Raw genomic sequence first — 24,970 nt, 5'->3', positions numbered from 1 at the left:
CGCTGTGCGCACTCCTAAGGTTTCTGCTGTTTTCGGCTGGGTGGGAACGGTCTAAATATGGGTCTGCCTTTGGTTGTAGGAAGTTCTAGGTTTCATGCAACCTTTCAACGAAGCCATAAGCATTCTGCTGCGACACCCTACATAGGGACATACGACGCATTAGTGTTTCAGCCATTCAATGCTCCGGTCGGTGGAGCTCCAATGTAGGAGAATAAGTCTCCTCGAAGTTCTCGCAAAATTAAACGCTACGCCTGCGGTGATGCAGGAAAAAAAACTCCAGCAACGCTCATGTTTCCCTCCCTAATTTCTGTCCCGTGGCGAAAGAACTCGCCCTGCTGTCAGCTATCAAGAGCATTACTGGCCAGCATTCATCAGAACCATGCGCATGAACTGCTGAATAGTTGGCTGTGATTGCGTAGGGCAGGTGTGTATGCTTCGTCCGTCAGACGAACACACTTCATTGTTTGGTGAATCATTCTGACGCGCCACATCGCTGCCGCCTGCGGCTGATACCGGCGATTCCGATGACCCCGACAAACAACAAACGCAGCCCGCGCACGCATCGACGACAGCTCGTTGTCCGGTATAGGTGCGTTTGCACACGGCGGCACGCCAGGGCCGTTACCATGGTTACGGCCCCGCGTAACAAACGGTCCGGCGGGCCGCGGGCCAATTGCCACCGGGACCTCGCCGCTGGAGGGTGCGCACGCCCGCTGGACTGACCCGACCGACGCCGGACTGTGGCTGGTGCAGCGCAGCGCGCCGGTACCGCCAGAGGCCGCTCAGGTACGTGTGCGCATGCGTATGCGTCAGGGTGCATTTGTGCGTTATCGATATTTGGTATCAGATTATTACGAGTATATAGTTGTGACACGCCAGTACCGTGTCACAACTATTGCGTATGATTAATAATTTAATAATCAATTATTTTCGGGAAGCGCGTAAAAATAAACATAGAACTATCGATAACAATACTTTGACGATTTGCGAAATAACGAGCATACCGATAGTATCATATCATTTTTATACGCGGATGCATTATCCTGGCCAGACGCGAGCTCGCTGGTGCATGAGGATGCAACATATGCTACCTTGCTTTCGAGCACTGTCAACGTCAATACGTCCTGTTGACATGTTTGCTGACATGTGCGGCCAAGTTATAAGCTTGCGAGTGATTCACTAAAGCACGACTGTGGGAAAGTCCCGTAAAAATACATAACGACACGAAGAATAAAATACTTTGCAACTGATGGATAATCAATTTTATTTTGTGCCAGTAGGCCTGGGGCCTAAAACACGAACGCAAAACTAATCAAGATGTACCATGGAAGTGCAAAGCATTTGAATAAGGGCGTTAGCCGAAGCTTTCACATATATATCTACCGCGCCGAAAGTCATCAATCCCATTAGTTTACAATTCACGGGCAAACTTTACTGTGCCGGAGAATACAGATATTTCCTCCGTGTATATAAACATAGCCCCAGACTGTGTCACTAAATGCACTGTAGTGCAGATAACTCGCAGATGTTTAGGTTGCAGGGGCTCGTCCATTCAGTAAGCACTGCCAGGATCCGAAATCATTACAGCATTTTATATTTTCTTGCATTGGTAGTATGCAGGAGGTGGTGGGATGAGTTGTATCATGTCCAAGTAGCATTAAGGTCCTTGATTCCAAATCAATGCGATGTGTGACAGTCTTGAGTAACTCAGCTGATGCTTAGCAGCCTCTTTTACATTTCAGTGTACTTTCGGCCGCATAGGTACGCGCGTCTTACGATGATCGCGAATATCGTATTTTGTTTGCATGTGGTTGGAAACTAAAGCGTTCGGTGCAAATATGTTTTTGAGGACTTACGACATCATTAAACCAATCTGAATGCTGTACTGAATGGTGGGGAAGTACGCGTGTCGCATAAACTGCAAAACATTCGGCGTCTGTTCGCCAAGGGTTTCGGGTGGCGCGAACTTTCTTCCCAAATATCGGGCGGCACATACTGTATCAGATATGCATGAAGATGTTGTGTGAATGATGCATTTTGCCGACAATACATCATTGACTGACTTGCTGTCAATGATTCATTGCTGCGACTGTCATGACTTACTGTCATTCGGACAATAAGTTGATGTTTACATTGCCTATCTAGGTCCGCATTTTCTACCTGAGCAACCAAAACCGAGGTGGCAGTAGTCGTAAAACAAGCACTGATTTGTAAAAAGGGCAAAGATTTGTCATGTAATCACGATAGTTTGTGAAATACCATAGGAGTGCGCGTTCCGTTTATGTGTCGTAACCCATTCAGCTCGCTTGCGATGCAGCTTACTCAATGACAAAGACGATCAGCGTGACTTTCCCCGCAATGTGATATAGCTTACCTCGGGGTTGGGCAAGTTGCTTCATTTCAAAAGAAATAATGCAGACGTCATGTACTATAAAATGAACACGTGCTCTTGAAGCTTTACCGTTTCATAGGAAGCTGAGGGCTCTAGCTATCTGCAAATATTAAGAAAAAAATAGTGCGATCCTTATTAGTGATAGGGGGTACAGGGACACCTAATAGTAAAAAAAACTGTGCAACTCTCCCTGCTCTCCCCTGTTGTGATGCGAATCACTCGTATTCAAATAATAAGCTAATTTTGGTTGCTTCAAAATCAGAGTTAGGTCATGCTAAGTTACTTAAATCAGCAAATGATTTTATGCACTATTTAAAAATGAGTTTGATCAGAAAATGCTCATTTTGCTCCTAGCATTGGAGTTTATCAAGGCGAGCGTGGTTTCCACGGCCCGACAACAGTTCGTTGTTCTGCGTGTGTTATGATGAAGCCCAGCGAATGGCATCATAGCCAAAGTAGACGATAGACTGCTTCAATGAACAAAGTTTATAAGTTACACACTAGTTGGACCCACAATCAACTTCTATCCGTATGACTCTTTTTACGAAAATGAAGTTGCAATATCTCGAGCCAGGTTTCAAACCCAAACGGATGCAAAAGCACAGAAGCATTGCCAGTGTTGCAACGAGGACTTCAATTCGACGCGTCATTACCCTACGGGATGACTACTGCGCCGCAGTGTCGACCTCTCATCTTTGCGCCGGCGCCGGCATACCGAACGGCCTTGTTGAGTTCAGAACTGTGCGGAATGTTGCAGCGCAGAGGACGGCTCACCGGTAACAGGATAGGTGCAATTCAAACCAGGAAGGATGTCGCAACTTCCTGCGCGTGCACCGAACTGAAAATATTCCCATCTGTGAGATTGGACTCTAAAATGGTTCATCGGTGGCTATCACGACGTACGACCCAATGAACACTGGTAAAAGCCATTCTAAAACAGTCATGTCGAGAAGTCTCAACTGCGCATTTCTATAAGACATAAAGTATCGTATTAGAGGTGTATTATCATCAGCAACGTACCCTGAGGCTAGATCGCATTGAGCCACGTGGCCGTGCAGTGCCCGTGTCGCGCGGGTCGGCCCTGGCGTGCCCAGCTCCAGAGGCGAGCCGCACCGGCTGTCCGGCAGCCTGATTACGCGGGTCAGCCCTGGCGTGCCCCGCTCCAGAGGCGAGCCGGGCCGGCTGTCCGGCAGCCTGATTACGTGGGTCGGCCCCGGCGCGCCCAGCTCCAGAGGCGGACCGCGCCGGCTGTACGGCAGCCTGATTACGCGGGTCGGCCCCGGCGCGCCCAGCTCCAGAGGCGGACCGCGCCGGCTGTCCGGCAGCCTGATTACGCGGGCGGACCCCGGGCGTGGCCGGGCGCGGGCCGGCCGGATCCGGCTCTGTTCATCATCATTGGCGTCCGCGGGTTCCGGTCTGTGGGCACCGCCGCGCCGCGCCGCCGCAGCGCCGGCGTGGCGCCCGCGGCGTCACTGTGACGGGATGAGGCCGACCCGCAACAGTTAGAGATTGGTGTCTCATTGGAGGGAGGCCTCGCCCTCGGCGTCCTGAATGATTCGTGTTGGCCGCGCGGCGTGGGGTTGAAATATCGGGAAGTGGCTAGCAATGACTGAAATGACATCAAAACATTATGCTTTGGGAAAATTTTGTCCTGCCCCCCCTCCCCCCTCCCCCCCCCAACGAGCTTTGCAATGTTTCACTCCTGGTTACGGGGCATGCCCTCTGGCGCGAGGAAAAGACCGCGACAACCAGTTTCACAACGGTTAGCGGAACTGTGGGGCTCCGAGCGTCCTCTGCCTCTGACTGCCGAGTCCCAGCTACCCAGAACAGGGAACTTTGGCATGCCTGTGTGCTGGTGGACGGACAGAAGCTAACTTCTGCCGGCTTGTGACACATGTTAAGACGTGATATACCTGAACAACTGCGTTCGCATTTTAAAAGAACTGATCCTACGGCAGAATGCATCGTTCCTAGAACAAGCAGGACATAGCAAATCCAAACAAAACATCTATTTGTTTTCACTCGCAATATTTGCGAGGCCTTTCTCATCCCCAACAAATGACGAAATATTGCCGCATTTTCACTTGGTCTTTGGTTGCAGCGTTGTGGCTTAAAATAATACCACAATGATAGGCGCATTATGAGGCCCTCGTCTCTCGACGCGTTTAAGTGGAAACTTTGCAGGGCTTTCACATTGGTAGGTTGAAAGCTCGTAGTAAAAAAGAAATGTCATGTATATTTGAGGGTATGCTGTAATTGGGTACTTCTTAAACCGGAAAACTATTTTTGTTTGATGAGATCCAGTTTTACGTGAACCAGCGCGGGTCGGTTTTTGCTGTCTCGCCTACAAGTCCATTTCCCTTGATGTTCTGTAATGGCATCCGCCCGAGTGAGCGAACCCGGCTGTACTGACTGTAGTCTACTGGGGTGAGCTCTGACGTTGCTGACTTTGATGCACTCGTCAATGCTTTTTTCTCTGGGCGGCGTAACAGACCGATGCGGCACTACCGTCGCCACCGCGCAGTCCAACGCGTCGTTCAGTGAGTGGCTGGCGTCGCATACCTACATTTCATGGAGGCTCGTAGATATCCCGTTATGGTTGTGGACACCTCATTAGGACGGTGATGCTGTTTTGTGCAGCATTGCAACCGGAAACATTCGTCATGCCCGGTCGTGTTTGTTCTCATTAGTGTCTAGTATTTAAATTAAAGTATTCTAATTAAGGTGTGCTACTGTGCAACCAAGGGAAATGTCAGAAAATCGACAGTTTTGCACACCACGCGATGCATCGCTATTTGAACCTTGATTGGCTAGCCCGTTGGTGGTATCTACAGATTACATGTGATGTCCCAGATCATCGATCCAGACCACTTTAAGTCTACAGAAAACAGCTAATTACGAATTATACAGCTCTCCTGTCTCCGCCAAATGCAAAGTACGATCACTTAAATTTGCGCAGTTGCAAAGCAACTGCACATATAAGAACGCACCATCGTCCACCCATTTTCCGGCGACGTCCGTCCGCTTCCCGTTACCGTTCCGTATCCCGTTTCCGGTAGTCCAAGCCAGAAGATGACGTCACCCATCGCGTCACCTGCGAGCCTGTCGGCTGGGAGGGGAGGGGGGGGGGGGAGGGAGGACTATACCCGGAACTGTCGGGCGTGGCGGGCACCGGCTGCTAGCTTACCACCCTGATCAATGTTCAGCCCCCCCCCCCCCCCTGCCCACGCCGCATTCCAGGTTAACAACGGTCGCCGGTCGCGTTTGCGTCTGGGCTAATTTGTGCGTCGATTGCCGGTGGGAGCGGGGGAGGGGGACGCGTCGGCGGCGAGCGAACGAGGCCAGTCCAGGCCGGGGCTGGACTGGACTTGGCGCACACAAAGCTGCGCGACACAGCACACGCAGCACGAGCCGCACGTGCAAGTCACTGTTCCCTGATGGTAGCCAAGTGAGTGGTCAGTTTTACGACATGGTCTTTCATCTTTGCTGGTTGTCGGGATGAATTGTGCCTTGGGATATGTGAAATGGTATCGGGGAAAGCTGGCGGAAATGTAGCATCGACTAACGACATCGGCGTCTTTTGCCCTTTGAGCCCATCTCCCTCCTTTACTGCGAGGTCAATGTCTCATTTTATTCGTTCTTTAAGTCGTGCTCTGCGTTTTTCCTCTCCGGGCTGCCTACCTCGGGTTCCACCATCCCGTCCACCTGACCTCCGGAGCTTGACAGATCCCGCCCGTCCTCCGCCGGCTGGTCGCCCGGCTCTGCCCCGCGGCGGTGGACTTTTCGCCCGCTGCCCGGCGCACCCGACGCCGGCGGCAGAAGCGCCCCCCCCCCCCCCCCCCCACCCCACCCTCCGCTCCCGACCCGCAGTATCCCGCGCTGAGTCACGTGACCACCAGACCGTGACTGGCTGAGCCACGGGGCACACGGATTGTGCTCCGGGTCATATCGGGGAGGAGGAGGCGGGCGTGAAAGGAAGGGCGAGGAAGGTGGGGAATCACTTGACAATATGTGAGGAAAATTCCGTGGCTGATAAATATTATTGTAATGGGAGAAGGCTGCGTTCGGTGCTCACTCGATTTTTCCCACGCCACGCTAAATCCTAGTTTAGGATGTCTACCCCCCACAGATCCATGCACAAGTCAGGCTCAGTTTTCGGACAGGAAACCTGCGACAATTGTTCCACCTCTGGCGATCGTAACACACGCGCGGCCTTGCACGGGCGTCTGGTGCTACCGTAACATTTCTCGACTGTCGAGGTCTCCGGGCCTCGACCACTACGTTATGGCTACAGGTCGGAGGGCCGTAGTCACGGAAGGGAAGTCGCGGTATGACGGGTACGGCAGTCGCTGCGCCGAGTTCCCTTTAACTGACCATCATTATATCATTTGCACATCTGAAGCCGTCCGCTCGCTCAGTTGCCTCATCAACTTTTCTCAGTATGCTCACCGGCATAGGCGTAGGAACGTTTCAAAAGTGGGGGCCAAACTCAGGGTGTACCTTAGGAACTTTCTCTGGAAAGCGAGGCCGATGGCCGGGGGGGAGGGGGGGATGAAGGTTGTTGTCGCTTTTTATTCAAATACCATGGCTGCTATGCTAGATATGCATCTAGAGCTGTTTCTTACTGGTGCACAATCTTGCCTATTCGACTCGTCTGTTATTCGGCACATAAGACTATCCAGCTTCCCAAGATTATTCGTCCATTTTAACAATGTCTTTCACGGGGAGATAAAATTCCACGAGCGGGTAGGTATTCTGGGTCATTAAGGAAGCATCTGCCTCTGCAGTGTAGATGCCAAAATACGGCCTAGATAAAGGCTGGTGAGAATTTTGAAGATGGATCGATGTCTCACAGTGCGCCAGATTTTTCATGCGCCTTTATTTCGTTGGCTGCTTTTAAAGAGATAAGACTTGTCGCAGCATTTTAGGCGGCAACAAATTCGCGAGCCTGAAACTGCTAGAAACAATGTGACAAAAGCCATGAAGCTGGATATTATATTTTAAGAATCAACCACATAATAAGGCCCACGTGTCATATGTTCCTTATCTGGGCTCAGCTCCTGTCCGCCGTCGGTGGTCACTGTCCTGGCCCGGATGCCTCCCACATGGCTGATTGCGAACTGATCGTATGGCCGCTTTGCTGCACACTTTTGGACCAGCATTACTATTTTATGGTGTATGACATACGTGTTGAACACCTCCAACAGTATCTTTTTCCGAATTATCTTCCCTAACACCACACCATCGCAGAAAAATAGCCTCCGGGAAGCTGTCTGCCTCATGTATGAATTGGCCCAGCGGACACAACGGACACACACATCGCCCATCATGCAACGTATACGGCTTGATTTGCTTTTGTGTGTAGGCAGGGGCGTAGCCAGAGCCCTGCCAAGGGGGAACACAGGGTTGACATAAGCCCATCTTATAGTGATATCCCTCCAAATCCCCGGATATAGCGTGCTTGTTGACAAGGGACACGGCTTTATTCGTTTTATTGTTATTTTTACCTTGTAACCAGAACAGAAACCAGGAGTTACCGTAAGCTCAATTGTTTGTATTTTGAGGTCGATAGACTGCAGAAATCAGGCGCTGAACGACTGCATAGAAGAAATCACCGGCGCCCTTAAGTTACAATGGCTAATTGACTCTTTCTAAACAGATGGAATTCAGAAGCTTCGTCAGCAATTTTTTATCTGGGTTCTGCAGACATAAAGGGCAACGCGAAGGTAGATTGTAGATCGATATGTTTGATTCATATTTGGAGATGAAAATTTGATTGCAGATCGAGTGGTCAACAATGTGTACTAACATGGCCGAGCCATGTTTGTCTGAAAATGTTCACCATTAAGTCAGAATCGATTGATGATATAATTTATGTGATGTGTTTTTTAACATGCGCGTTCGCAAATCTTAGTAACAAAACGTCGACACCAGGTGTTGCAGTCTCGTAGTCGGCGGAGCGTTAGCCCAGTAGATAATATTTAGCCGTGGCCCATCGCTGGACCAAAATGATGACGCTTCTGCAGTTATTACCTTTAAACACTTTAATCGACTAGCAACACAAGTTATGTGGCGTAGTTTTGAGCATGCGCGCTCGAAAATCTTAGAAACACACGTCTCGACGTCATGCGTTGCAGTCTCCGTAGGGCGCGCAGCGTCGGCCTAGCAGCTAATATTAAGTCGTGGCCAACGGGTGGGCGGAAATGACGGCGTTCCTGCAAAAAGTATCATTGAACGCTTCATGGCATCAGATCTTACATTTAGAAGGCAGTCTGAGCGCATATTTTACGTGTGCAATTTTTAGACTGATGAAAAAACCGATTGGTCCTTAAAGCACCGCGAAGTGAGGCTGGAATGTGGTGGTTGAACTGGAAGAGTGAAGGTAAAAATCTCTATTTTTCGTGTTTTTGCAGCTATTTATCTATCGGGAAGACAGATTAACACGGCGCCCGCCGTCTGGTGGCAATTGCTGTGGCCGAAACTTTGCAGTTTTCCGGAAGTTGCAATCCAGGCCAACCTTGTCCTTGCTCTCGAGGCCGCGGGCGGGCATGTTCAAGCCTTTTGATGTAATTTGTTTCAGTAATACATTCTGAAAAAATGAACGTTCTCAGGCAAACATGGCACGACCTTGCTCGTTTCTTAAGCTCATTTTGACCTACCCTATTCAACAATAATGAGACGCCCACTTACTCAACAATAATGAAATCCCTTATTTCCTTCCGGGCAAGGGACCAAGAGTAGAACACTAGGGGTACATTACCGTTTCCGATCAAGGGCTGAAGGGCCATGCCGTCCCATCGCGAAGTGTCCTCTGGCTATCATTCTGGTTGCACGGGGTGGGATCTTCTGGTCGATCCGGAGGCCATTGGAAGGATATATCAGATCACATTGTTCCCATTCCTGACACGGGAGACCTTCTGACCCGCGCAGTTAGCCCCGGATCAACGCAGGAACCCTCATTGGCGCAACAACATCCTTGATCACTGCAGATAGTCCGATAGTTGTCACATTGACTCCAGTTTCGTGTTTTTTTTTGTGTTCTTCAGGGATATTGAGTTTTCCCTGGCTGTAGATTGTAGATGAAATGGGGTTCCCAATTTGCATTAAAATGGCTAACCCATGTTCATCTTGAAATGCTCAAGATCCTGTCAGATCTGATTACTGACAAGAAAACTACGTAATATGGTGTAGAACACGCGGTAATACCAGCCCCGACAACCGGCGTCGCAGTCTCCAGACCGTGCGGCGCCGGCTTTGCGACTGTAACACTAAGCGATGGCCGATGAGCAAACGAAAAATATGACGCATCTTACGGGAGATGGCTAGTGAACTAGGTAAATCGGCATGCATGTTAAATGTAGTCCAAAATTAAACCAAATGCAACCTTAATCTGAAAAGCGTGGGGGGGGGGGGCAGTTAACATTGCTGGCCCATCCACCATGAAAAGTAGCGGGGCCATGGCTCCCCTGGCCCACTGTTCCTACGCCCATGCTCACCCGTGACTAACCGATCCAACGGCGTACGGCCACGGCGCAGCCCACTGTATGACCAGCTGTCTACTGAAGGCCCCACCTGCCGTGAAACCACCATACGACGCGTCATCTGCGCGCCACACTGCCGTCGCAAGCCTATGACCATGCCACGTCCGCCGTCCCCTCCCCAGATGCACCTGCCGCGCGCGGCCCGCCTGCTGGGCGTGCTGCTAGTGACGTCATGTGTCCTGGCTGCGCCCACCGACGAGAACATCGACCTGGACGAGCTGCTCAGCTCGGTCGATTCCTCCCATCTGCCCGTGCAGGTACGGTCAGGTGATGACAGGTCCGTCTGCCTGTGCAGGTATGGTCAGGTGATGACAGGTCCGTCTGCCTGTGCAGGTATGGTCAGGTGATGACAGGTCCGTCTGCCTGTGCAGGAACGGTCAGGTGATGACAGGTCCGTCTGCCCGTGCAGGAACGGTCAGGTGATGACAGGTCCGTCTGCCTGTGCAGGTATGGTCAGGTGATGACAGGTCCGTCTGCCTGTGCAGGTATGGTCAGGTGATGACAGGTCCGTCTGCCTGTGCAGGAACGGTCAGGTGATGACAGGTCCGTCTGCCTGTGCAGGTATGGTCAGGCGATGACAGATCCGCCTGTCTGTGCAGGTATGGTCAAGTGATGACAGATCCGCCTGTCTGTGCAGGAACGGTCAGGTGATGACAGGTCCGTCTGCCTGTGCAGGTATGGTCAGGTGATGACAGGTCCGTCTGCCTGTGCAGGTACGTTCAGGTGATGACAGGTCCGTCTGCCTATGCACGTAGATGAGCTCCAGTTTAGGTTCAGCTTCGTGGGCTTGCGCCACTCCGTCAGCTGTGTTCAGAATCTTGCGCTTCCCATTCAGTTTAGGCTCGGCTTCGTGAGCTTGCGCCACTCCTTCAGCTGTGTTCAGGATCTTGAGTTTCCCATCTAGTTGCGCTGTAACCTAGACAGTCCAGTGCACGCCGTCCGTATCTCACGCAGCTTCAGCTACAGCGTCAGCGGGCTTGTAAGCGGGACGCAGTTGTTCAGGGTTCGCAGCTGAGCAGGCAGAGCGTGGTAGCATGTTTACAGAGGCGGATCCAAGAGTTCGTTTGGGGAGGGACTACGCTTCATTGTGGTGGCCCCTGGAGCTTGTTGCCCCCCCCCCCCTTTCCTGACAATGAAGTCGCCGGATTTCGGCTATTTTATGTTCAGATTCGTATATCTTAAACGGTTAGATATCTTCCAACGGGAGGGTTCACCTGGCTTTGTCCACTTTATTTCTACAGGTCAATTTTTAACTTTTATGTGGAACTTGAATAGCTGGAGCCGTCTGTGGTGACCATGAAAATCAGTGCGTCTTAAAAATATAGTTTATGTTGACCTGAAATGAGCATTTTGGTGCGCCCTTACCACAATATTTGTGTGCAGCTTCCGTCCGAGGCAGGCATGGCTCCATGCCCCCTTCCCTTCTGTATCAGTCACTGTGTGCTTATAGCTTAGCGGGATGGAGGCTTGGAAAACTACGAAATGCTCTGAAGCGCCGCCTTGTGCTTTAAGAAAACTCTGAAAAGAAGCCGCATACTGTTGGCTGCAGTCGGATTCATTGGCACTTACACGATGCTCTGAGCCATGTGTGCTGTTATTCTTCCGGGTGGAAGAGATTTCGACAGCGTACTGTCGAGCATGTTATTGGTCTATAGGAAGTACACAGGTGGAATGAGAAACATCTGCATGATGACAACATGCTACGCGTGGCTTTCTCCTCGTTACCATGCAATGACGCCTCATCTTGCCCGTCCTGCAGTCTGCAGCTCGCAAAGCAGGCTCCATAAGTCTCGGGAAAACGGCGGGAAGAGGCCAGCGTTAGTATCGTGCGGCATGAACACTGACACACGAACACTGCCCAACGCTGACTCACGCTGCCCACTCGTATGCGCTTGGCGTTCGTATCTGCCACGTACCGGTGCCGTGCGTGACCGTCCCGGCGGCTACACGGCGTGATGGCGTTTTCAAACAGCGCTCCGTTTGCCGCGGAGCGTTTATCGGGAGGAGATCGCCCGCCAGACAATACCGTAGCATTGCCGGCGGCGCTGTCCATGACCCCGCGACCGGATGTCAGCGGCTGCACGTACGGGTGGCGGCTCCCGCGTCACACACGCAACTCACTCATCATCCGGGCGCTCGCGTTCAAATGCGGCGTGAGTGGACTGAGCAGTGCTGATCCTGAGCACCGCTCCGACGTTCCACTGTCTTCACAGACGCGATGCCGTTTTATGTATATAAGTGGTAAGCTGTCAGCGATTAACAAACACAGAACTCCGTAAGGTGGCTCAACGCAACGAATGTCAGTTATGGTGTCACAACGCCTCGTTTGGCTGGTCTGGATCGGAGCTTTTTCTACCATTATTGACCATTTTCGGAGCATGAAATGCAGGAGAATGGATAGTGGTGGGGCAAGACTATCTTCACCTGGGGGTACTTCGACGACAATTAGACCGCGCCAAGACATTTCTTCTGTTTTTGTGCGGGCACTCAGACAGGGGAGTCTTCAGCCCACTCATGCCTGGCGCACGCAGTTTGCCCCGGATATACAGACGCTGCGGGATGCAGGCTGAAGCGTGAGTGAGGGAGGAAGAGCCGGTGGCATTACTTCGTGCCACCGATTCGCGTCCACGTCTCTTCGCTGCGCAAAGTCGGGACCAGGTCAGACTGGTTGTGGCGTCGACATGTCCATTTGGGACCCCGATGCTCCGCCCTCACCCGGAGCGGGGCGTCGCCCAGCAAAAACGGCCGATGGTCCCCGGTTCACGGGAAGGGCGGACACTACCGGAAAAATGTACCGGAAACTCCCCTGGGGAGGGTGCGACGCATCACCAGGTGTCGCGTGCGGCGTGTCGGTGACGTCACAATCGATCCGGTGACGGCATCGACCCGAAATAACGCCACGCACACCGCGGACTTAGCTGTTTACGAGAGCGGTGCATAGGCACCACTACTTCAGACTATTGGAAGTTTGCATGCCCCTATTGAATTATTTCCAAGTAACTACGTGTGCTGTGGCATTTTCTGCGACGTTCGCGTTGCTTTTTGTCAAACACACCTAATGAAACAGACCATCGGAATAGAATGAGAAATGACGAGGCCGCAGCTCTTTGCCTCGCGCTGAATTTACGCAAACATCAATTTACGTATATGTAATCTTCGAGCTCCGGATATTCAGGCGAACTCACGAAGTAGTTACTCATCCCGGCGGTGTCCATCGACGTCCCTGTTCCTGAATGATGAGCACTACCATCTCGATCGGCGAGTCAGGCAGGCGTCGCTCGGGCCCGTGCGCTGTCCTTTACAATTCCTTTGTTTTTCTGCGGCCCGCTTTCGAAGCGTTACTAGGCCGTCGTTATGCGTCGGTCGATGCTGTTTGTGCGTTTGATCGCCTTGATTCGGGCCAAAATGCGCTCGGGCTGCGGACTCGAAGGCGCCGCTACCGTCCCGCTGACGCTGTTGCGACACGCACTTGCTTCAGTTGTTATCGCAGAATAATGATGACAAATGTTGCAAGCTTTATGTCGGGGTACACACGTGCGCCATCCGTAGCGGCGAAATCTCGATCAAGCGCATGTTGCTGGCCGGGCTGATTGAAGAGCGTTATGTATTGTACGTCAGAATGGTGGTGCACTCTCAGCCTCATGCTGGGGCAGGGGACACGAAGCTGACAGAGCTGGCTCGTGGTCAATATGAAAAATTCATGTCACTATCAAAGGCTCCATTACCAGGCCCTGTACGGGCTAAGCCAATGGGTGCTTGCATGCCACACGCCAATCAGAAGACACTGTAGAAAAAGAACTCACAAAAAACGAAGGACAAAACAAAAGGTTAATCAGAAGGCTTCAGCAGATGGAGAAGCTCGGAGAAGCATGGATATTGGTGGCGTCTCTCATCGTAAAGCAAATTTAGACCTCACTGAAGCCGCGGCGTCTCGTGTTTCTCCGTAATCGAGAGCTTCTGTTACAGTAAGCTGTTCGACACTGACTTGCAACCATGCTTGCATAAACAGCACCTCATTTTGTCGAATTTGTACAGGAGCTGATTCCGGACCGGATTCATCGCGAGACCTCCGGATCGCGACCTTCACCTCGTTGTTACCCAGTAATCGGTATAAATGAAAGCCGTTCGTTATCTGGTGATCCATTCCAGTCAAAACCGGGCACGGCATTATAACATGATTGGCTCCGGTGCCCCGGGTGCGCGCTTCCATGACGCTAATCGGCTGCCGCCATGACAATCTCCGTCCGTCCCTGGCAACCCATCTAGGTCAGTCCACCATCAACTATGCATGGAATGAAGGCTATGGCGGCGGGCGATCGTCGAAGGTCGATAACGACGGGCCGAGAGCGATGCACCGCGCCCGGTGGCGCGGTCAGAGCTGGAGGTCACGTTATGGTCACGGGAGGTCACGCGCCATTATCGGCCCACTTCCTCCGGCCGTGGCGCGCTGTCCCTCGAGCACGGCGACGCCATCGTGCCGTTAGCGTGCTGCGGTCTGTCACCGCCTGTTCCCGCCGCCCCTCCCCCCTTCCTCCCCCATTTCCGCCGTCTGTGCTCGCCGCTGTCCGGGCCGATGAATACTGCATTTCTGGTTCGGCTACGACCCGCCGACAGCAGCAAACTGCTCAGACCGCAGACGGGAGGGTGACTCAGCGTTGGGCGCTAGAGGGGTACTGAGTTGGTACGCAGGGGAAGCCGTGTTTCGCCTGCCGCCTGTAGACCCTGGTGGTCCGGAAGGGGGGGGGGGGGGAGCTGCGTCTCGCTTGCCGCCTGCAGACCCTGGTAGTCCGGAAGCGGGAGGCTGCGTTTCGCCTGCTGCCTGCAGACCCTGGTGGTCCGGAAGGGGGGAGGGTAGCTGCGTCTCGCCTGCCGCCTGCAGACCCTGGTGGTCCGGAAGGGGGGAGGCTGCGTTTCGCCTGCTGCCTGCTGACCCTGGTGGTCCGGAAACGCCAGGTCACGTCAATGGGTGCTCCAGTGGTGATTGGTCGTTCGGGAATGGTGAGCGTTGGATGGGAATGCCGCTGTTGGTCATGCTGGTTTGCTGCGTCATCCGGGTTTGGAGAGAGCCCCGACCCTGAGCATGGCTAAATGTTGGTATGCGGTCTAATCTGCCGAGCAGAAGGCAGGCTGGATGGTTTGTTTTGCAATAGGTGGAGACATTCTCATTGTGTGCGTAACCTACCGCAGTGTATGTATCTGGAAACGGCATTAGTGTTTGTCTGGACGTGTGAAACTCGGTTCATTCTGAAACCTGAGATAATGGATGTAGGTACTTGCATGATGTTTCGTGATTACTCGCAGCTGCGTCGGAAAGGATTTGAGATCAGAACCCCTATCGAAACAGATTTGAGGCTGTAGAATCCGTCACAGATCAGCTTTAGATAGAACAATGCACTTGAATGAACCTGTACGGAACGCATATGCCCATTCTTGCATTCATTGAGAGCCGATACAAATGGTCCACCGTCCAGTCTCCTTAACTTGATCAATTTGAGTTTTGAGTTTGCATTGTTGGCTTGCCACCATATATCACTTCTCTTGTTTGACTAGAAATAACTAATTCGTACACGGAATCGAACATTGCAAGGTCATCTGACACTAGGAATGCATTCAGCATTTGTATATACGTTTGAAGAGTCCCCGGCCGCTCGTAACAGGCGCCCCTTTCCCGTGACCCAACCGGTCAGACTAATGGTGTAAACACGCCCGAGTTGCGGACCGCCGTTCGACCTCGTCATCAATACGTGTTCTGTATGCTGCAGATTCGCTCCGAGCGACAGGCGGACGCTGGAGATCCAAAAGATGAAGGTGAGCCCGGCGTCACGAAGCCTTGTACTGTGGCGATTGTATTTCGCAACGGTTTCAGCGACCCGCTCCCAAATCGTGCTTTGTTGGTGATGCCATTATTCATCAGTCACAAAAAACAGTGTTGGTCACAAAAAGTAAAAGTCGCTCAGCTAGAAAATAGCCTACAAAACTTTATACTTGAGATAAAATTCGGTGTCCAGCACTACCTAGTTTTTTTTAGCTCCGCTTATTACAGCAACGCCCGTGATAACGTTAACAATGACGAAGCAGGCAGAGTTACCAACATGGCAGCGCCAACAAATGTCGGCATTAGAAGCTCATGTGACATTCGTGCGTATTCCTGGGCAGCTGCTGGCTGTGTCTTAACCGTCAGCTGCAGCTGTCCAGTTTTGAGCTTACTGCCGAACGAAGCTTCTCTGCCACGACCATCCATACCTTTCCCGTCGCACCAACCTCAAAATGACCGCTGCCCTGCCCATGACGCCGTTGCCCCCGATCCCACTTCCCCTGACCCCGCTGGCCCTGACACTGCTGCCCTGACCGCGCTGCCTCTGACCGCTGTCCCTGACCCCACTGCCCCTGACTCTGCTGCCCTGACCGCGCTGCCTCTGACCACTGAACCTGACCCCGCTGCCCCTGACTCTGCTGCCCTGACCGCTCTGCCTCTGACTGCTGTCCCTGAACCCGCTGCCCCTGACTCTCCTGCCCTGACCGCGCTGCCTCTGACCGCTGTCCCTGACCCCACTGCCCCTGACTCTGCTGCTCTGACCCCGCTGCCCGGCGGCCCGCAGGTGACCCTAACTGCAGTTTCGGCTCGAGTGGTCGGCCAACGCTGTGCGACTACTCCAACCCCAACATGTCAGCCCTCACGTGGAGCGAGTCGACCGGTGTTAACAGCAACTGGCTGGGCGGCCCGCGCACCGACGCCGACGAGGCTGAGGACGGTGAGGAGCGAGGACACGGCGAGGAGGACTCGACGAGGAAAATTCGGAGGGGAGGATGCGTGGGAGGGGATAGAGTATCGGTGGGAGAGCACGCTGAGGAGCACAACGTGGGGAGCCGGCAGAATGACTGGGGGGAGCAACTTGATGGACAAGATTCATTAGAGAGAACTCGGTGTTTGGGAGGACTATTCGTTGAGGACTCGTGGTTTGGGAAGAGTACCATGAGGAGCAATCGTGCGAAGAATGCGCGAACTGGAGAACCGATGAGCAGGGTATGCCGGGGAGGGGGTCACCATTTCGGTTAGCGGGTAGTTCGATTAACTGTCGATGGTACGATGAAGCGGAGCCACCATCACAGAGCTGCTGATTTTTCGTCGCCACCTGCCTTGTTCGATTCAGCGGGGTTATATGCACCGCTCGTGATCAGATAGACGAACGCTGCCGCTTGGCGGTCGCTCCCCGTCATAATAACTGCGTTGTTTTCAGATCAGTTGGTCTGCCGTTACCGGCACGACAGTGATCGCATTCGCTGTGCCATTCTGACACCAATATGCGAGTGTGCACGCCTGCAGCGGTGGACGGTTTCCGTCTGTTCCAGGCGGCTACGCGTTCTTCGAGACGTCGTCAATGCCTACTGACCCGGACGGACCGAACACGGAGTCGGCCATGTTGGAGAGCCCCATGATGGGCAGCACGGGGCCCAACGGCAAATGCCTCAAGTGAGCTGTTATCACCTCGGGGGGGGGGGGGGGTCAATACTATTGGAACGCTGGCCTTACTGTTCCTGTCGGCAGTTTCGGGCTGACTAATGCCGTGTGAGTGATGTGTTATCAGCTGGTCGTTATTACATTTGTGTGCCCAGAATAGTTACACGTTTGTTCTTGCTCCGTATAACACTCATTTGAGACTTAATCATTCTGTCTCGCCTCCTAGGTGATGCGTCCCACAGTTGAGCATCCATGTGGTCTGTCATGTACCGACGTTGTGGAGGGCAAACGCCAGCCGTTCGGTTCAGTTCGCTGCTCAAAGCGGCGCACGTGCCCCGACCGCCGCCTTCCACCAGCAGCCTGTCATCAGCTGGCTGCTGCTGCCAGGTTTGACCACAGCATGAAGGGCCTGAGCGTGGACCGTCTGCGCGTGCTGCTGCACCCTGTCAGCGAGGAGGAGAAGGATGACGGCACGACGGCTGACCACCGGGACGACATCGTCATCTGGTCCAGCAGCAACTCGGGCGGCGGCAGCTGGAAGGCGGCCCAGCAGCTCTACACCTACGGCATGGACCACACCGTCAGTCGACTGCGTACCGGGCCGGCCTGGCCGGCAGGCCGAGCGCCGTGTTGTGGTCTGCTCACTTGCCCGTCTCTCGTCAGTTGAGTCGTTTTGCAGGGCTGATCATCAGGGTGCGTTAATGATCTTGTGACTGTGCCGTTCTGCCCTCGTTTGTTCTTACGCCGCTGATGTTCGTCCACAAGCCAGTACATCACCGCATGTTCATCAACGCAACGTTCGACCATCCAAATGATGGACGAACTTCCGACTACCTCAGCATTATTTTCGTTTCCCCTGTCGCCGCGTGTGTCCACCTGACGCCTAGCCGGCGAGCGTGCCCACGTCCGGACACCGAGACGCGTCTCTGTCGGCGCAGATCGTGTTCGAGGCGATCCCGCTGAAGGGGCAAGAGCGCGAATACCGCGGCCACATCGCCATCGACTCGGTCCAGCTGGCCGAGGGCACCGAGTGCGGCGGCCACTGCAAGTTCGACGGCGATCTCTGCGGCTGGAGCCAGGACACGGACGACGACTTCCAGTGGAGCCGCGGCCGCGGCACGACTAACCCCAAGACGGGCCCCATGAGGGTGAGAGCAGCGCCGCAGAGACCGCGGCGCGGGCGTGTGAGGACGAGCTGACCGGATGTAAAACGTGTGGATGTTATGCGGACTTAGTTATGTGATGCGTTGATGCATGCATAGTTAATTCTGGCGTGTATGGTTAATCGTCGTGTGTGTGTGGCTTTATTCAATGCATGTCTGTGGACACTGCGCTTGTCAGAATTTTTTTCCTCATTCGGGAGCCAAGGTCAGCAATTTCTGTTGTGCATAGCTGTCAAGTCCCGCCCTGTCGGACACGTCTGCCAGTGGCTGTTACCCTTCCCTCTCTGCTCCCCTCCCGCAGCTAGACCCTCCTGTATCATTTTAACCTCATTATCACCTCCCCACCCGGACCCGCCCGACAAGTCACGCCCCGTTCCATCCGTCCTCCCCTGATCGCCGCGCCTTGTTCTGCTCCGTTCCCGTCTTCCCGTCCCCCAGTCCAGTCGCCAGCTGTCTGCCCTCGCCCTTCCGGTTGTGACCCCCTGACCCGCTGGCGGCAGGACCACGGCAGCAGCGTGATCGGGGGCTCGGCCGGCGGCTACGTGTTCATCGACTCGGCCTACCCGCGGGGGCCTGGCGACAGGGCCCGCCTCATCAGTCGCCGCCTGGCCGCCACGTCCCAGACGGGCCCCATGTGCTTCCGCTTTTGGACCCACATGCATGGCCCGGGCGTGGGCACGCTGCGCGTACTCAGGATGGTCGGCAACGACGAAAAGGAGCTGTGGAAGCTGTCCGGCTCGTCGGGAAACCAGTGGTACCAGGGTCAGGTGCCCGTCACCGCCAGCGACCAGTTCTCGGTAAGGGTTGCCATGGGATGACGTGTGTGTGTGTGTGTGTGTGTGTGTGTGTGTGTTGTGTGGTGTGTGTGTGTGTGTGAGTGTGTGTGTGTGTGTGTGTGTGTGTGTGTGTGTGTGTGTGTGTGTGTGTGTGGTGTGTTGTGTGGTGTGTGTGTGTGTGTGTGTGTGTGTGTGGTGTGTGTGTGTGTGTGTGTGTGTGTGTGTGTGTGTGTGTGTGTGTGTGTGTGTGTGTGTCGTCCTGTTGAAGTCATCGGAGCAGGCGAATTATTTTGTTTTACGTGCGAACGTGCGAAATCCTCAGCAGGTTTTCCGGTGCGGAGGAGTTTTATGCTTCTGCTGGTTAATTCCTGGTACAGATAACCCACCTGTGACTGATGGTTACTAATCGTCAGGGTCTCCCGCTACACGCAGCAAATTGGGTCGCGGCCTCAAACCTCAATCAACGGCATCAATGCAATGTCCGTTCATGCCCGCCACTGACCGTGACGCGGCCAGTGATCACGGCACGGCAACACCCCGACCCACTCGAGCTCTAGCCCGCCGGTCAGCTGTCCCCGAAGCTCGCCGTCTGACGGCCGTCGGCTCGACCCACGCGTCCTCTCACCCCCCCCCCCCCTTCCCCCTCGTCCTCCGGCAGATCGTGATCGAAGCCGAGGTGGGGCTGGAGCGGCTGGGTGATATCGCCGTTGACGACGTCTCGCTGACGCCCGGGGTGTGCCCGTCGGCGCCGCAGGCTGCCTCGCCCGACTCCAGCGACTGCACGTTCGAGGTCAGACCCTCGGGGGTGTCGAGCGGCCGGTCTGGCGGGGTGGTGGTGTTGGTCACGGACTCTCGAGGAGCGAGGCGGTCGCTGTTGCTTGTCTGACGTGGCGGCAGTGACTCGCTCGACTGTGCGTTGGAGCGCGGTATGGCTGCCAGATCTCCGAGCGTCCTGGCAGACGGATGGACACTGCCGGACGGCCAGCCGCTCAGTTCCCCTCGCCGCCGTCAGGTTGACGAGTGCGGCTGGACGAACCCGGGCCGGCGGGAGGGCGTCGACCGGATCGACTGGCGCCGGATCACGGGCCGTGACGCGGAGGTGCCCCGCACGGACCACACGATGCGCTCGGAGCGCGGCTACCTGCTGCAGCTGCCCTACGCCGCCCCGCAGCGCGCCGGCGACTTCGCCTGGCTTGTCTCGCCCGCCATGAAGGGCCGCGAAGAGGCGCGCTGTCTCACGTTCAGGTGCGCTGCGGGGCCATGGTCGGGGGGCGACGCTGTGTTGGTTACGCCTGGGTCGGCACACCCTTCCTTGGCGATGACCAACGTTCTCAGTCGTTCAATGTTCTCAGCGCACATTGGCTCCGTCCCGGCACGGGTGGACGTGCGCTGGTTGCAACAGGCTGGTTGGACTGCCACCCTCCCTTATTTGTCTGGATGGTTCCCGGGTTGGCTTGTCCTTCATCAGCCGTACATTTCGCAGCTTGCCAGTGTTCTCATGTCGGATGTTCCATTGGCTCCTTTTGCAGCGCTGCAGCTAACTCCTAATAAAGCATAGCTATCCCTTGTGACGCGATTGCCTGGCGGACGGCCGAGCCACCGGACCACGCAGCTGCGCCGCCGCGCGTCCGCCGAGCGTGACGGTGACCCGGGCCCTGGCTGGCCGGCAGGTACTACATGGACGCCACCATCCCGAGCAGCAAGGGCCCGCAGGTGGGCTCCATCCGCGTGCTGGTGGAGTACACCAACAGCGACGACGAGCTGATGCGCACGCCGCTCTGGATGGTCCGCAACGCGCAGGACGTGCTCTGGAAGTACGGCCAGACCACCGTCGATGTGCGCGAGAAGCATAAGGTCAGTGGGGTTGGGGCGGTGCGGCCGGCGCGAGAGCGGGGAGGGGAGCTTCCGAAGCGCGAGGAGTGTGGTGCACGCGCTGGTTTGCTTTGTGTTGTGTTGAAGGTTTCGCGTGACTGTCAGACATTAGGCGTGACTCGCATGATCTTGCAGCCTTACGGGAGTACTGGTGAAACCACGAAGTAGGTACGTTGCAGTCACATTGACTAGGTAAAGTACGCCATGTGCATCATACGCGCAGCAAAAGGGCGTGCGGTTTAACAATAAGCGGCACCAGCGACCACGTTCTTATACGTCCCGTCCCTCCTCCTCCCGACAGATCATTTTCGAGGGCACCTGGGGCGGCAGCACGAAGGGAGCCATCGCGCTGGACGACATTACGTTCACGGATGGCGCGTGCGCGCAAAAGCCGCCCTTCTCGACCGTGTCGGCCAGCGACTGCGACTTCACGCGGGACGCGTGCGGCTGGCGCAACACCACCACCGACCAGGACAGCACGCAACGCTGGCGTCTGGCAACCTTGGGCCGCAAGCCGAGCAACCTTGACGACCACACCCTGAACACCATGCAGGGCTACGTCTACTTCGACGCGTTCAACAACAACAACGAGCCGCTGACGTTGCGCCTAATATCCCCGGCGCTGGAACCGCGCGGTGATGAGCGCTTCCTCTGCGTCGCCTTCTGGTACGCGGCGCTCTCGCGGGCGCCGACGGCCACGCTGAACGTGGTGCGCCAGATGGTGCCGGCCGAGGGTCAGGAACCGAGCGGCGACGACGACCGGGTAGTCTGGTCGCTGACAGCCAAACAGACGGACGAGCCGGCAGTGACCTGGCGCCACGGCGAGGTCCAGGTGGACGCTTCGGACCGCGTACGCGTCGTGTTCGAGGGCCGCGCCACCGACTTCGGCTTTGCGCTCGACGACATCAGCCTGCGCGCCGGGTCGTGTCGCAGTGAGTACGGGCCGGGCGGCGGGGTGCCGGCGCGGCGCATTCAGCTGAGGCGCGTCACGACGCCTCCGGGGGTTCCAGCTGGGGTGGCGGCTGGCGCACTGTCTCGGAGAGTGTTGCCGTGACAGATGGTATCACAGCTGACATTGATGCTCCCTCAGCGTAAAAGGGGATGGCAAAGAGAACGGTAGGGAGGTAGGGAAGAAAATTGGTTAGAGAATGGTGTGGTGCCAGTCACTTTCCTGTAGTGGCCGGCCTCTTTCACAAAGTGATGCGCCGTGCTGACGGAGGAACCAAGACTAGATCACGCGTTGTTAAGGGTGATGAATTCCGTGTCCCAGCCGCGCCTGGGCTGTACGTGACCTCCCGTGGCCTTACTCTTATTCGCCTCTGTCCTCAGCTCGTCCTCCGGAGGCCAACCCGGCCCGCAGGGACCAAGAGAACGACACCGCGAACAAGGCCGAGGAGGTATAGTCGCCAACTATGCGTACCGTCGCCATGGCAACGTTCGGTGTCCCACCTCAGCTCGTGACGTCACCAGCGCTGAAATCCGCTCACGCCGGGCGAGCGCGCGGCTGGTGTTCTCAGGCCAGGTCCTGCTGAGGCGCCGCAGCGGGCAACGTGTGCTGCAGCTTGACCTGCGATGGTGGTAACTGCTAGTTAGACTACATTTCCTCACTCACCTACTTTGTCTGGATGGTTCCCTGATGCGTCGTGACAATGGATTGCGTTGTGTGGAGTGGCCGCGCCCTCGGTTTTCCGTGTTTTCGTTCAGCTGGCCTTGTCACGCCGGCTGCGCTTTGAGGCTCCTCCTCACGATTTTATTGAAGCGTCGAAGCCACGCACTCCCTCTAGTAATAGTCGCATTACGTCGCGCATGAATGCTCCTGCGAATCCACCCGTTCTCTGGGCGACTGTGACGTCACTTCTCCGGGTGACCGTGACGCCAGCTCTGTGGGCGACCGTGACGTCAGTTTTCTGGGCGACTGTAACGCCGGTTCTCTGAGCCTCCTCGAGTCGGCGCGCCTCAACGCCCCGTGAGCACCCACCCGACCGCGTTCATACGTGCCGCCTGCCGGGGCGCCGCGAATGCCGGCTGCGGCGCCGAGGTTATCACAACCACACAGGCAGGGTTTCATCGGACCCCGCGCCCGGCACCGCTGGCACTCCGCGTAGGACTGTCCGAGGCTCCGTCCGTCGGTGGTGCTGCATTCTCTGAGAACTGTTCACCGCCCATGTTCATACTGCGTAGTCTGTGGAGTGGTGTGGAGTCTTCATGGCGAGCGCCCTGCGTTCTGCGGAGCTCCATGTCGCCCTTCAGCGTGTTTCTTAAATGCTGGGAATGTCTTCAAAGTTTGCTTTATTCTGAACCACGTCGCGTTGTAAAGACTTTACCAAAGAGAATACATATCAGGAACAAACTTTTTTACACGCAGACAAATGAACAGGAGGTCCACTTGCACGAAAGCCAAACAACGCAAAGACTAAAACACATAGAGCAGTCACCCACAAGGGAAGAAGCAGAAGCCAAGGCTAAGCAAGGCCGAAAAATCAAATCCAAGCTGAAAGCACGCCATTGCGACGACGATCCCTTCGTCCTCTTTTTTGACTTACATTTGGCTTGCACAGCGGATGACACGACACACCTGTCGCCGTCCGAGCGTGAAAGCCCACTCGCGGCAAGCCTCCGAGCGCCACCCGCCCTCCCCACTCACGCCCCCGAAAAATTCCCACTCCAGCGGCGGCGGCCCCCGAAAGAGCCCCGGCCGCAACAGCTCACACAAACCAACAGCCGGACCCTGCGCCGGGGTCGCGGCCCACATCACAGCTAAGCCCCCAAGCGGCGCTCCGTCCCGACGCTCAGCCGAGAACGCGACAGCAGCCCGGCGCCGGGCCGCGCACAACACACATCTCGCCCGCCGCGCGCGCCGTCTCGGCCCGCCGTCCACCGGCTGAGGGGGGGGGGGGGGGGGGAGGGAGGGAGCAGCACACCGGGCCTCGCCAAGCGTGCCGGCGCGCCGAACCCACACCGCACTGCGGTGTCGGAGGGGCACAATGCGCCGACCTCCCACCACGGCGCGGCGAGCAGCACGGAGCCGATTCACACACATGGCGCGGGACCGGTGCGGCGCGCCCACCACACTCCGGCGCCAGGGCCGTCGCACACCACCACATCACGCACATGGCGCGGGACCGGTGCGGCGCGCCGACCACACTCCGGCGCCAGGGCCGTCGCACACCACCACATCACATACATGGCGCGGGACCGGTGCGGCGCGCCGACCACATCCGGCGCCAGGGCCGTCGCACGCCACCACATCACGCACATGCGGTGATGGAGCGCCGCGATGTACCGACCTCCCCATCACGGCGCTCGGGACACTGCGCGGCACGATCTCACACACCCGGCATATCAGACAGACAGAGTCACCGGCGCGGCTCCCGTACCCGGCGCCGACCCCGGACACCATGCCCCACCTCCCTCGTGACCTCGCTACTCCAAACGTGGCGAGGCTCCTTCCTTCCCTCCCGTCCCAACAGCCCCCTCACAGCAGCCGTGCCGCCGCGCCCACCCGCACAGCACAACCCTCAGCGTCAGACCCTCGCGTCCGCAACAAACCCCCTGTCCCCGCAGGAGCCCAGCGCCGCGCGCGACACTGCACTGCACGACACCGCACGTCATTGCACATCACACGATGTCGGCCCGGCGGCGGTGCGGCGCGGCGCTCAGTGGCCGCGCCGCCGGCCGGTGCGGCGTCGCTGGCCCGCCTGCGAGTCCCCGCCCATCGAGCCGCTGTACAGGTTGCTGAGAATGTCCTCCAGGTCGCGGTCCCTGCG

General features: G+C 55.9%; 1 protein-coding gene across 1 annotated transcript; it reads left to right on the top strand.

Annotated features, from left to right (window-relative positions):
- Positions 1 to 686: 686 nt before the first annotated feature.
- Positions 687 to 23,558, top strand: LOC119091795 (MAM and LDL-receptor class A domain-containing protein 2). The gene is made up of 13 exons (XM_037214667.1): positions 687 to 786; positions 10,056 to 10,190; positions 15,696 to 15,741; positions 16,533 to 16,685; positions 17,284 to 17,404; positions 17,780 to 17,972; positions 18,331 to 18,540; positions 19,056 to 19,352; positions 19,990 to 20,121; positions 20,344 to 20,576; positions 21,002 to 21,185; positions 21,505 to 22,135; positions 22,533 to 23,558. The coding sequence occupies exons 2-13, from the start codon at positions 10,056 to 10,058 to the stop codon at positions 22,604 to 22,606; spliced, it is 2,409 nt and encodes an 802-aa protein (XP_037070562.1). The 5' UTR covers positions 687 to 786; the 3' UTR covers positions 22,607 to 23,558.
- The last annotated feature ends 1,412 nt before the right edge of the window (positions 23,559 to 24,970 follow it).

This window comes from Pollicipes pollicipes, unplaced genomic scaffold (genome assembly GCF_011947565.3).
Source record: "Pollicipes pollicipes isolate AB1234 unplaced genomic scaffold, Ppol_2.1 Scaffold_3447;HRSCAF=4054_pilon_pilon_pilon, whole genome shotgun sequence".
In the NCBI taxonomy this organism is placed as follows: Eukaryota; Metazoa; Arthropoda; class Thecostraca; order Pollicipedomorpha; family Pollicipedidae; genus Pollicipes; species Pollicipes pollicipes.
The sequence above is the reverse complement of the archived record's forward strand: the minus strand, read 5'-3'. Positions and strand labels throughout refer to the sequence as shown.